Source organism: Anopheles marshallii, chromosome 3 (assembly GCF_943734725.1).
Source record: "Anopheles marshallii chromosome 3, idAnoMarsDA_429_01, whole genome shotgun sequence".
Taxonomy (NCBI): domain Eukaryota; kingdom Metazoa; phylum Arthropoda; class Insecta; order Diptera; family Culicidae; genus Anopheles; species Anopheles marshallii.
Genome location: NC_071327.1, coordinates 212260 through 226107, shown reverse-complemented (window position 1 = coordinate 226107; position 13848 = coordinate 212260). Strand labels below are relative to the sequence as shown.

Below are 13848 nucleotides of genomic sequence, written 5' to 3'. Positions count from 1 at the left end.
GTCATTATTAATTTAATTTTTTTAAATCATATTTGACGCTGAAAAGTAGGTTGAAGGGCAAATGAACTATGTCGGAAAGTTAATTAATCTAACCAATTGTAACTATGTCAGTATCAACTGTTTACCGACGAACGTACGGTCGTACGGTCGTGCGAAGTTCTACAGCATTTGACCTTTTGTTGCAAAGAAAGCGTAATGATAGATTTCATGTTAATGTTAATTTTGTGCAAATTTGTATTTGTATATTGTTGTTATAATCGGTGATGTGTGAATATTTTCTTATGGAATTGTTTATTATTGGTAGCAGCACCTAATTATGTATGAAACATGAACATATGGAATTTTCTGTATTTGCTTTCCTACTCTTCATGAATGCTTAAGCCTGAAGAAAATCATGTGCCGAAAATTAGATCTAGGTTCGAGTCGTGACTGATTCATGCCATGTCCCCCCTTATAGGACCTTATAATTATCTTCCATCTTGTGTCAAAGATACATAATGGTTTAGTAGAGTAAATATTCTACTTGTTACAGGATAAAAAATAATATAAGTCATCTTTTTTGGGTATATGACTTACTAAACTATACATATACTACAACTATATATTTAGTAGATTTATGATTTTTTTTTAAATTTCTCAATAAAATGGTATAAATTGCATTGCTTGTTTATCATAAAAAGCAATAATTTTTGTTAATAATCCGAAAACATGTGCAAAACTTTGGAAAATTTGACTATATATAACTTATTGTATCTTCAATTAAGTTAAATGTATTATAAAACGTTAAAGCCTTTTTATCGTTCAGCCAGCAGTAGTTGAAATTCATTTTTTGGTCGGAAAATTATGTCCAGATCATCTCAATACCACTAACAAAGCGAAATAATGCGAATAAACAACGCAACGAATTAACACTAGCACCCTACAAACCTCCATCTGATGTGGGTCGTAAAGTAAAGCTAGTGGTGTAAAAATTATGATTATTTGTAATGGTTATGTCTTTCTCGCATTGAAGCCCGGCTACACGAGAATTGCTCCACATATCCATGGACCATGCCGCAGTGAACAAGTTTGTGGAAGAAAAGCATGTTTGCACTATCAACTGCAGTAGAAAGCGTAGAGGATTTTCTATCTTCCTGAATATGCTGTCTTCCGTAGCGTCACTTTAATATTTTGATACTGCGCCATATTAAGTAATTTACTGAATAATGGTGTGTTAGTAACACAACATAGGATATTGCAGGCGAAATCAGGTGCCAACCGGTCACATTTTCAATTTGAAATATGTTTCTTTTTTTGGGGTAATATTGGGGATGTCATTAGCGAAGAAAAATGTAATATTTCAGGTTGATTGTCTTACAATATTACTGCTCATGACTTTGTTATTCTATTCCATAATTTTTTAAATAATATCAAGATAACGTCGATTGTGAACCTTGCTCTACAAATTTAGAGACTGGAAATGTATTTTTCTGTACCATCAGTATCTTGAAATAGTAAAAAAGATTGAATTGTATGAGCATTATGTAAAAAATATTGGTCAACATGCCACTAAAACACACCAGTATACAAATTCAAGCGAATCCAACATGACCGTTTCCTAAATGTGGGGGTTTTTCGTCTTCAGTATCCAATTAGTTTTACAATTTAGTATGTCTTCCGGAAGGGCTCCAATGTAAATATTTATTTATTACACACATATTCAATTCCTATCAACCGTTCAAAGTCATCACCGTTACTACCGTCTAGGGACATAAAGCCGTCCCTGCCAACTTAGTATCACATTATCACAATGCATGCTTGTTTTTCCTTCCGACTAGGTACCGATTCATATATCTTCATTTTCGGTGGTAATTAAATTGCTTTCCTTGTTCCACGTGACTTTCGGGTAGGACATTCTCAAAACCCCGCATTCAGCCAGCAAATAAACATGAACTCACATGAACCTAGCAGTGGATCGGTAAAAAGCTACATGTGCCAGTGTGATGACATTTGCCAAATATTACCCCGCTTGTCTTATGGGGAAGATGCCCCGTCTCTTTCTTGTTTTCGCAATCTTTTTATCTTTGTGTTATATGTGGCTTTAATAATTTATCGGTCTGTTGACGATACTAAAATATCGAATTGAATGCAATTGAGTCTGGCACGTGCATGTGGATCATACTCAGTTTCGCGATTCACTCCACGCGAGCAGACGAGTTGGTTGCAGGATTTATTGCTTCATCGAATGGATTAAGCTATCTGGATGGGTTGGGCAACACTGGGTTTGTCCCACAGCGGTGTGGCGCCCCTTTCAAATGCGGGAAGTTTAGTTTATCGCCTTAAGGATGGGGAGCCGATAGCTGTTTTGTCTTAACATTATTTTTTTTTAAAAAAGAAGTGTGCTTTTGTAAAAACAAGCGATATTATTATGTACAAAAGCGTAAAGAATCAATAAAGCCATTATAACCATATTTCCTTCGGTTTCCTCCGATCTCTGCTTTTTTACGAGATCATTCCAATGTGTTACATTTAATATCCCTATTTTACTACCTTCCTTTCCTACGAAACGTTATAAAATGACCTTGCCAAAACAACACAAAATATTCTTTTATTCTTTTCTTCATACTGGCATTGATAGCAATGATACGATAAATGACCTACATATATTTTTTCACCCAGCATGTTATTTTGCTATGCGTATTCAATGGTCACAATAACATTCAAGACGTAATTTAACAATAGACCGAAACTATGGATCTATAAAGTACGGAAGTAGTTTACTCCATTTGGCAACTTTCACGTTTGTTCACCATGCAGCATAAACAAATACTTGGTTTGTTTGCGGTCGAGTTGATAATTAACTAACACTAGCTTTAATGATGTGATGGAAAATAATAATTTCAATTTTTTCTACACTTTAAAAATGGTGGCTTTCCCTCACAACAGATGATATTAATCCAATCGTGAACAATTCTATTGTCCTTACGAAGTTCACCAACCAGAACCATGAAAAAGGCAAAAAAGGGATCAACGAGAAAATGAAAAATAATTTCGCGATAAGTTATAAAACCACCACAAAACCACCTAACTCTTCATCTCAACATACCTCGCTACTGTACTTCCGGCGGTATCACAGAGCAAGCATAATCGTGGTGTGTCCCCATTTACCTTTTACATTACTTTATAAAATCTATACACCATCACAACACACAGAACACACGTTTGATATTTACACGAGAATGCGTACGGTAGGGAAAAATAGGAAACGGATTAATGTTTATATCGCAATAGCACTTCCCCCTTTCGGGGTTCGATCTAATTGACATCAATTGGTGAGCTAATCCTTAGGAGACCGCACACTGTGGCAATCTTTGCTAGTTGGTAGTTGGGATGCGTTTTAGATTATTTTATAACGTTTCCTTTTATTTCCTCCACCAACACGGTCGTTGTGGAAATGGATAGATGTGTAAGTACAGTACAGAAAAGGCGTATGAGGAGGGCTCTTATGATTACTTTTGCATTCTTCGCTCAGCCCCGTTCTTTTATGTGCTTTTACTCCAATTAGTAGTTTATGGAAATTAAAAACCTTCGTCTACTCTCATACACTCAACAGCAAAGCACATTGAACTTAATCTGAACGATCATGTTTCACTTTCACTTACTAATACGTTTGCTGCTTGCAACGGAAATACGGAAAAGCACACACAACAGTCAGCTTCCGGATGCGAAGCTCCAGGGTCGATTCTGGCCACGAACGGACTGTCATGTGCCAGCGTCTTCACTTGTTGCTTTATATACTACCGGAGGGGCTCTCATTTTCCCGAGAACTTTTCAAATTAACTCGTGAGAGCTGTGCCTGCTTTCGATGAGGCTCTTCGTGTCCTTTTCGCACGGTTCCAAAATACTCTCTGTGTTGAACTGAGACAGGATCGGCAGGATGTATTTGCCAACGAAGAGAATGTTGAGCGTTTCCCCTTTGTTGCAAGCACGTGTAGCGGTTGATTCGATTTGCTAAATTGGTGGAGAATCCTTATCCCACTACTGCTGGTGTAAGCTTACATAGCAATAAAGGCATTCATTGACAAGAAGTAAATGACGGGATGGCAACAAAATTTACTCCTCAATACTGTTAGGTCAGCTTTGGAACATTTCCCATTTCATAACTTTTTTAACGGGTTTTTTTTTAATAATTTTAAATTAAACGTGCTGTTGAAGTAGCGTATAAAAAATTGATTAAACGAATAAAATGAAAAAAAAATCATTAATCTGTCTGCTTGACGTCACGACCTACTAGGTCATGGCCTGCCATTTCTGGCTTACTAGACTTATTTTACCACGTAGCCGGATAGTCAGTCCATGCTACGGGGTATTGGTCCGGATGGGATTTTGGTCCGGTGCGTTCCTGTGAAGATCGGAGCCGCTAACACTATGCCACCGGGTCGCACCAATTCAATTAATTAAGATCATAGCTTGCAATAATTTCTAAAGAATATTTGCATGACAAATATAGACCATTGATTGAAAATACAAAATAAATAAATCATCTCCAATTCCTTGGATTTAAGTCTGTTTCTTTGATGATGGATATACAAAAGAGACCACAAAATGGCAAAAAATGGGTGGTTTGGTTAGGTTGGTTTGAAAACCCGTTGCCCGTCGTTAATGCCATACCATCACCTAGTGTTACCTCTAATGAGTACAATCAGGTAGTGGCATGGTATCAATTTGCTCGCTCAAGAAAACGTTTCAAAAGAATCCTACTCTGCCGTGATCTGATTTAGTCATCAAAAAGAAAACAACTCAGTAAATTATGAAAAAAAACATACAAACTGATCTATTTAGCGCAATAAGGAAAGGAATTTACCAAGGAAGAAAATATATATGCACTGGGAGAAAGCTGGTTAAGCCTTAGCAACGTACTAGACCTAGGTGGCATTGCAAAACCCAATTGGCATTGCACCAAAGAAGCAACTTCATAGTCAGAAAAGAAAGTAAACAAAACAGCGATACTGATGATAACTCAATTGAAAGAAAGTTGCATGCATTCTGGAAAAAACAAGCTTTGTTCAAACGGGAAATAGGATAAGATGTTTTTAGATCGTTTGAAGTGAGCTTATCTCAACTATTCCAATTTTTGCTGGCTTGTCGAATTTTTTTTTCGTTCGTCGAAAGTTCAATTCAACATGCTATAAACTGTGACCATCAACTTTGTATCTTTAATAGGCGGATTAGATGGTATGATTGAGTGAGTGAAAAATGTTAAACTACTTTTCGTCATGGGCTCGCCTTAATTTAACAATTGGTCATTTAATATAGCATATTGGTAATAGGCAGGACTTGTTTTTTTCATTTTTTTTTTCATTTTAAGGGTATAGACACAGGCATCTACAAATTGAGGCTACGCTAGAACAGCCAATCATTAATAAGCATTTTTGGTTTTGTTTTGTTTTTAGTTTTTTGTTTTCTTTCTTTAATCAATACAATAAGATCATTTTGCTTGTTAGAATCTTCTACATACGATGAATTTTCTTTTTGCATACTTGTGTATTGTACGTGCAATATGTGTGGATTCTTATGCTGCGCATGGTATTTGTGACTCTCTGCTCAAATATATCATATTCGTCAAATTCGTCACTAGATGGTGTTGAGTTTCATGCTCGTGTGGTCGATTTCACCAGTAATTGCCTGTAGAACATCATGGTGTCGAAAATGACGTCACGCCGATCGGGAGCGAATGATTGATTTTGACGGGCTGGCGCAATCAAAAATGGCCAATTCTGGCGCCAGAATCGAATTCAATTTAAAAGACATTTTTTAATACCTCGCGATTCACGACACCAGCATACTGCGTGTAGACGGCCGATTTGCCAGTGAGGGCAATAAATTGTTCGGCCACCTCGACAGCGACGCGCACCTGCGCTTCCGACGTACTAGCGCCTATCCAATAAATAAAGGCACACGTAATTAGAAATGCGTGTGGAGGTGGGCTAGACCGAGTCTACGAACAAGAGATCACTGTAATCACTTACCCAAGTGAGGCGTTGCAACCACCTTAGGGTGATTGATGAGCTTCCGGGTGATGTCCGATTTGGGGGGTTCTTCCGTATAAACGTCAACTGCAGCTCCACCACACTGGCCACTTTCAAGTGCCGTCAACAGTGCGGCCTCGTCAATGATGCCACCGCGAGCAACGTTGATCACACGGACGCCCTTTCGACATTTGGCGAGGGTGGTCTCTGATATCAGGTCTACAAGGAGAAAAGCGAACAGATTAAGGCTTTTTAGAACTATTTCCTGAATCAACCAAAATGATCAATTCGCATACTTCGTGTGGCAGGAATGAGCGGTGTGTGAACGGTGATGTAGTCAGCCTGCGGCCAGATCTGCTCCAGCTCCATCTTCTCTATACCGGCAGCCTTTGCTTCTTCGGCAGTTGTGATGGGGTCAAAGCCGATTACGCGCATACCGAATGCGTTCATGCGTACACCTACCTCGCGTCCAATACGACCGAGACCTAGAATAGCTAGTGTTTTACCGTACAGCTCCGTACCGGAGTAGAGTTTCCGATCCCAGCGGTCTTCCTTCATGCTAGTTGCCGCCGGGCAGATGGGACGTGCAAGTGCTCCGATCAGAAAGCACGTTAGTTCGCACGCCGAAATCGAATTTCCTCCAGGAGTACTAATACCCAGAGCAGCAGAGATAGGAAAAAAGAGAGTGAGAGAAAGAAAGAGGTAGAGTGTGTGTGAGAGAGAGAGAGAGAACCTTCTAAATCAATATAACACATTTGTTTTAATATTTGATAATGTATTCTTTCTAAAACTTTCAGATATTACGAACGAAGATATTACGAACAAAAAAGAAAGAAGAAGATTAAGCGCTTTAAATTAGAAACAATTCGACTTACGCGGAAAATCGAGATACGCGGTTAGCTCGTGGATTATAGCGGTCTGTTATAATAGTGCATCTTGGGGACTGCCTTTATTTAGAACTTTAAATTTACTGCTCTTATTAAGCAACGATTCTAATCAACGAGTGTTAATAATGACCTATAGTTAATTACTCTCCTCTACTTTAAAAAAAAATCAATGGACATAAACTAAAAGCTATTTGAGACTGCTCTAAAAATGAGTATCGCAATTTATTCTTAATTCTCAACGAAAAGAACGTAATACTTACTTCAGTACCAGCACATTGTTCCCCGTGGCAGCTTCAATGTTGATGTTATCTACACCCGCTCCGGCACGTCCAACCGCTTTTACCCTGCCTGCACCGGCCTCCAGAATCTCCGCCGTAATTTTCGTGTCCGAACGCACTATGAGGGCATCATAATTCTGCCGTTGCAATATACGAATCAAAGGAAAACAAAGAAAAAGTCGATTAATTTGATGGGAAATCTAATTCTTGATGGCATTCGGCTCTTTTCTCCTTGGGTTTCCCAAGCCCATAGTTACACGAGAAAGATTCATCCGTCAAAAAAGGAGCTTTGTATAGTCCTAGCAACTGTCTCGCCAGGAAAATATCGCAACAGACGCGTACACGGTTCTGTGGTTGTGTTCCTGCGGTTTGTTTACTATCCACACCATTTACCACCACAGGACATTTGCCAGTGGCACGGCAGGAAATGGTTCGATTAAATGTTGACGCACGCTTCATTCATTTCGATCGCAAGATTAATTGCAAATGAGATGAATTGGGCTGGGAAAACGGGTGGGGTCATTATATACGTCACACATGGAAAAATCAAACTTATTTCAATTTTTGAAGGATATGATTGCTAGCAAAAAGATATTTATTAATTATCACAAAACTGAGAATATTTTTTAATACACTGGTAAATGGCCGGAATGAAATTCGGGAAATATTATATCTTGTATGCTGCACTTTTGTAAAAAATAAAATTATAATACCGAAGCGTATCCACTTAGTTGGTCTGAAGATTTAAAAAGACCTAGATCGTTGTTATAATAATTGTCAAGATTTTTTCTTTAAATTTCCCTAAAAAGCGGAGTGTGTGTCTCCCCTGGTATAGCTCTTATTTTCCTTTTCCACACTTCGTTACAATCGTCTCAAAACGGTAACCTAAGCGTTAGTTGTGTAAACTAGGCCAGTTGCTAGTTGCATCCAATTCTTCAATTAACTCACATATAGTTGGGACCTTTCGGAGCGCATAGTACCAAATCATCACATGAATCGGCTTCCTTCACTTATTCATGAAAATAATAATGCACCCACCTTAACTTCCTTAATTAGCTCATCTTGCGGCAGCCTTAATTTGTAGTCAACCTGAAATAGCGACAACCGCAAAAGTAAGAAACATTGACACACAATGCGTCGTTTTGATTCGGATCAAATCGGACACCATATTACTTACCTTAATCCCGTGATCTTCCAACAGTTTTACACATGCATTATCAACAGCATCGCACACCAGGACACATTTGATATCCACTGGCATTTTGGGGGATGTTATAGAGAATTATTTTCACAAGACGGTGGATTATCACAATCAAGCAAACAAACTTCACAACTGCTCTGGACGCACTGTTCAGCACGAATACTTCCGTCGTACAAAACGGGTCGTTGTTCAACTCGCATTCCCAAGGCATCCGACCCTGGGGAGAACCAGCACTTCCCAGCACTTGATTATAGTTGCGGGAAAGAGCGAAAGCGAGAAAGAACTAATGGAACGAGATACGGTCGACACAAGTCTAGTCGTACGTAATGGTACATTTACAACGCCAGACCTAAACCTTTTATGCTAGGCTTCACCGTACGCACCAATACTGGAAGACTGGTCCAACGATCTGACGCAGAGCTAAATGAACTTGTTGCTGTATGCAATTTCATGATGCAACGCTGGATCCGATCGAGCAGTGTGACGTCTTCTGAAAGCAAAGATCAGCAAACGATCGCTCCGATTCTACCGATGCGACCTTGCAAAGTAATACTCGTTTTTCTTCATGTTGGTCGTATACGCACGGTTCAACTAAATTTGCCCTTACCGGGACTGGTTGCCATGTCGTCGAAAGTGATCGTAGATGATCTTCATGTAACGGCAAAATCTTCAAGGCATCACAGTGGATATGAAAGACGTTTCTAGACGGACAAAATAAATTAAATTATTTGCCAACATTATGAAGGTTCGTTCATATTTTTGACCAATTTACCTTTGTAACAATTTACTTTCAATTTTCAACACTCATACATTGGTAACAACTCGCTGCCCAAACAATGTTCGCCTTTTCATTCTCTAGTTGCTAGGGCCAGGTCAGGATCGGCACATTCTCCTCCACGTGTCATATTTCAGCCTTCGTTTCCTCCATTCGACAACTACAGACTACCACTGCACAAGTGAGTGCTCTTATCATTTACTGCTTATCGGCTGCATACGTTTATTTGTTTACCCGTTGCTTATACGCTGATGCCCGACATCTCGATCGGACGGGATCGACATCCGTCATCACTTATAGTATGTGTTCGAACAGATAACCAAGGAAGAAGGTCTCGTGAGTCACGCAACACTCTCACTGGCGCTTATCTTTTGGATGATGGTAAAAGCACGGTTCCCCGGTTAAATTGAAGAATAAGTTGTAAGAAAGCGATTCGTCTATCCATCAGCTTTAGTTATCGTTCGGAATGCGTCAACCCTTTTTAATCGAGGATCTGTTTACTACATTCCTGAATCGGAGATAGCAAGAACCAAATGAAACAAGTGCATAGGCAGACTGGCCACTTCTATGTCCCTGATGTTCTTTTAATGTGTTAAAGAATTGAAGTTCGACAATATTATTTTTTAACGACTTCAATTATATTATTCAATGAAATTATAAAATCAGTTGCTGAGCGCAATAAAAAAAAAAACAAAACTACAAAGATACACTCTTCAGCCAAAGCCTTGAGATGAGAATTTATTTTTTTCATATTTTTGACTCAATTACCACCATCTATGTTCTACTATGTTTCGTATCCAGTCGGTAGTGCGTTCACTTCGGGATTGTGAAAAAGTGTCTTTACACCATCGCCCCAAGGATAACGTTTAGTGTTTATGCGAAGATATTCGTACTGGATGAAATTTGGGCGGATGCGGAGTGTATGTTCCTTTTGGTACGCCAAATATGCATTTAGAACGCACAGGCCCACGGCCGGTAAAGCCACCAGAAAAGTAAGTTTCTTCCATGTTTTGTAGCTTGCGAATGCTAAAGATAGAAAACATTACGTAGGAATTGTTGCTTTTGTCAGGAAATTTCATGAATCTATGGTATCTGGTAACCTGCTAACCTGTATGACCGGAATAGTTTGCTTCGGTAGAATATTTTCGTTTCAGGAATGCCTTCGCAATGGATGTGCGTGTGAATTGATCTAGGTTTGACGACATTTTTGTCACTCTGTATCTGTAAAACTTTTGTTGTGCGTTGATTTTGAGTTTGAGACAAATGGGTTAGATGATGACAATAAACAGGTCACTTAGATTCTTAGTCATATCTTGTAGCTATGGAAACTGGTTGAAATTGCACCATCCAGTGGATAATTAAATATTACTGAAGCATCTATAGAATTCCAACTCACCGAATACATGAATAAAGAAAGGATTAAGGCTTGACTCGAGTAAAAGAATAAAACATCTCGGAACCTTGCAGTAAAAGCTTAGCGATAAATTTCTATTTCAACTTGGGTTAAATTGGCAGGTTTTCCAAAGAAAACTCTGAACGCTAGGTATGATGTTTGAGATAAGCTCTTCTCTGTTTATAAAAAATATTAAAACTGAAATGAGAATGTTATATGGACAGCAGATCATTAGTCTTTGGTGACCCAGCTCCAATACAACCGTAATCATCCAGTGCTCAATTTACATAAATTTTGCAGTCGCTCCAATAACGTTTGATTGCGTTGAAGAGTTTTTTTTTCAATCATGTTCCCTTTATTTTATACAAAGACTTCATTTATCCATTTACATACAATGTGTGGCTCTAGTAACAATTTGCGGGGTAGTACACAAATTATATTAACCTTTATTGTGGCTTCGTCGTTAATTTGTCTATGACTAAACAATCCGTGTTAGCGTGTAGGGGTTTTCAGTGCAATAGTATCTTTTCGTCTTGTTTCAATTCAATTTTATCTCAACTATTCTCTTCGTTTTTTTCGGCATTGTAGTAACAGCCTTTATTTTAATATTTCAGTTTCGTTTTAGACATTCTGCGACATTAGCCATCTTCATGCAACATTTTCCCTCTTCCGTCGTTAGTTTTAGTATTTGGTTTATGTCTTTTTGTTTACTGGTTGTTGATTCCAACGGTTGTATGTAATGTTTATCAAAAAACAATGGTAATCAACGTAACATCAACGAACATGCGCCTGTTTATTTAACAATTCCGCTTTTTTAATTTGCATGGTTTGTAATTTTTTTTTTAAATGTATTTCAGTGTATGTGTTCCAAATGTTCACAATTTCCAAAACGTCACTGTGCATGGCGCAAATATGTTGCATTTACCTTTGTTATTTATGAAAAAGCCAAACAGTTTTGTGTGTTATTTTCTTATTTAACATAAACTTCAACCACTTCTTTATAGTTGGTACTGTTGCAGAAGAGTTAAAACAAGAATATTCTCTGGATTCGGTACTACTTGACCGAGGTGACCTACTCTTGTCGGTGTCTAGCATTTCTTATTAGCCACGCATATCAATGCATTTTTCTAAACACAAGAAAGGAACAACTTGTGTTTGCTACATTCAGTTCGATCTGTGATCTTATTTCGGATTATGTGCTGTTAATCAGCAATCTGAGAGTCGTTTGTTATCTATGTTATCACTGCTATGCTATGATCTGGATTGAATTCGACAATTCAGGATCCCTGAATCATTGTATAACTTCAAATCAACACTACATCTTTCCTTGATGGTAATAATCGTTCAGTTTTACAAAAACACCAACCAACAACAATTGATGGTGGTTAATTTTTATTTGCACACAACAGCGCGGACAAAACGTGTAGTGTTTTAGGTTACTTGTTAAACATTATCAAATCTAACTATTTCTTCTGGAGAGGGGTAGCTTGCGTTCTGTCCATATTGCCTAGTTTCGACCACAATATCATTTTGTTTAGCCCTCGGATGCAGGTTAAGCAACAATACACTTATTACATTCCCAAAAAATAGATATAAACAGTACATACAAAAACTAGCAGTCATTATCTGGATCTTTTACACACTGACCAGATTTGTGTTTCTTTTGTGCTCCTATTTCTTATCGATATCATTAGATTTGGACATAACGCCATGTTTATGATACATAAAAATATGTCAACAACGAAAAAAAACATCGGTTACAAAAAGATCAGATACAAATATTTGTTTTTTTACCATAACATACCATTTTAAAGAAAACATGGAACATTACATACGTTTGCTTCTAGCTTGATTCTGTTTGTGATTTGTGTTTATTTTTAGTTAAAATGTTGTAATTGCAACACAGATAAATGTTACATTACATCGGTCGGCACATTCGCATGGAGTAGTGGCAGCAGGGAATTAGATACTTCATCATTATTACTCTTTGCATCTTCTAAAGTCTTCAAACTAAATGTACATATCATTCGAATCGATCATTTTGATGTATTTGTATGTATATTCCATTGACCTAAATTTATTTACTAGTCTGGTTTGCTGCTCACCTACCCTTTGTGAGCTTCATTTCCCTCATTATCGGTTACAATCAATGTAATATCGCTGTTTTCGCACTGGTGACCGCACTGGTCACAAAGGCAGAGGAAATCATACATATTTTGGTCTAGTTCTGCAGAATTTAGCTGAGGGCAGTGCGTAACATGCTTCTTAAGCTGTGCACATTCACAAATTGATGATATTGTTTGCCACTCCGGGCGCAAATGGTAAAAAAACAAGAAGAAAAAAAAACGAAAGATCATACCAACAAGAAATCAAAAAGCAAACCTCCACTCTGTCAAACTCTGTTATTGAACGCATGTGATCCTATATGATCACAAATTAATTGGGCAGTATTCGTTAGATAGATGCAACATTGATATCGTTTGAAATGGTGTATTAAAATGGATGCTAGCCCTGAAGTCGATACAATCAACGGTAAAAGAGTGCGCCGGACACGACATGTACGTGAAACGCCGAATACATAAGTCAATGAAATCACCTAACACTTGCGAACGGTAGGTATGTACAGTTCCAAATTAGCGTGCGGCAACCAACATTTATTGATACTCTGTTTCTTTATATGTTTCCTGCTCATTATATCTGAATCTTACTGTGTGTTTGTGTTTTTTTGTATAACTATCAATAAACGAACAGTTGAAGCTTCTTTAGCGTACTTTAATGCAATGTAGTACTTACAGCAAGCAAAAAGATTACGCATTACAACTAGAAGAGATTTGCTTTTGTTTTGTGAAAAGACGAACAACGACGGACGTAAATTTTGTTGGGAAATTCTTTTCAAGTTTGGCAAAAGTACGATGGATATTTTGTTTTATTTTTTCCTTCCTGACATTTCATTTTAATGCGTAAGGAAATGAAAAGATTCAGTTAAAAGTCATGAACTAAAAAAAACTCGAGGATACGATTGTATCGATTACACAAATTCACATGGATAAAAAGTCAGTGATTTTCCATTCGCTATCGGAAACATTGTTTTATCGGTTAACACATTTGCCATACATCATATTTATATCTATATACCTTTATCTATGTAACATATACTATATCGTAAAATACATATACACACGGCGCGCAAAGTCGTTTAGCTGCGAAACGTAACTAAACCCTAAACTCCCGCAACATCTCCCTAAACACAAAATACGAATAGGACTAGGTTTTAGGAAAAAAAATGATGGGGCGTCCGATGTCGGA

At 37.9% G+C, this 13848-nt stretch overlaps 2 protein-coding genes across 2 annotated transcripts; both read right to left on the bottom strand.

The window, feature by feature from the left end:
• Positions 1-5779: 5779 nt before the first annotated feature.
• On the bottom strand, positions 5780-8434 carry LOC128711410 (D-3-phosphoglycerate dehydrogenase). The gene is made up of 6 exons (XM_053806280.1): positions 8351-8434; positions 8212-8262; positions 7156-7310; positions 6305-6657; positions 6009-6227; positions 5780-5916 (listed from the first exon to the last, which is right to left on the bottom strand). The coding sequence occupies exons 1-6, from the start codon at positions 8432-8434 to the stop codon at positions 5780-5782; spliced, it is 999 nt and encodes a 332-aa protein (XP_053662255.1).
• Positions 8435-9933: 1499 nt separating this feature from the next.
• LOC128716078 (cytochrome c oxidase subunit 6A, mitochondrial-like) lies at positions 9934-10354 on the bottom strand. Its single transcript, XM_053810999.1, has 2 exons — positions 10258-10354; positions 9934-10175 (listed from the first exon to the last, which is right to left on the bottom strand). Exons 1-2 carry the CDS (start codon positions 10352-10354, stop codon positions 9934-9936), a joined length of 339 nt encoding a protein of 112 aa, XP_053666974.1.
• Between the last annotated feature and the right edge of the window lie 3494 nt (positions 10355-13848).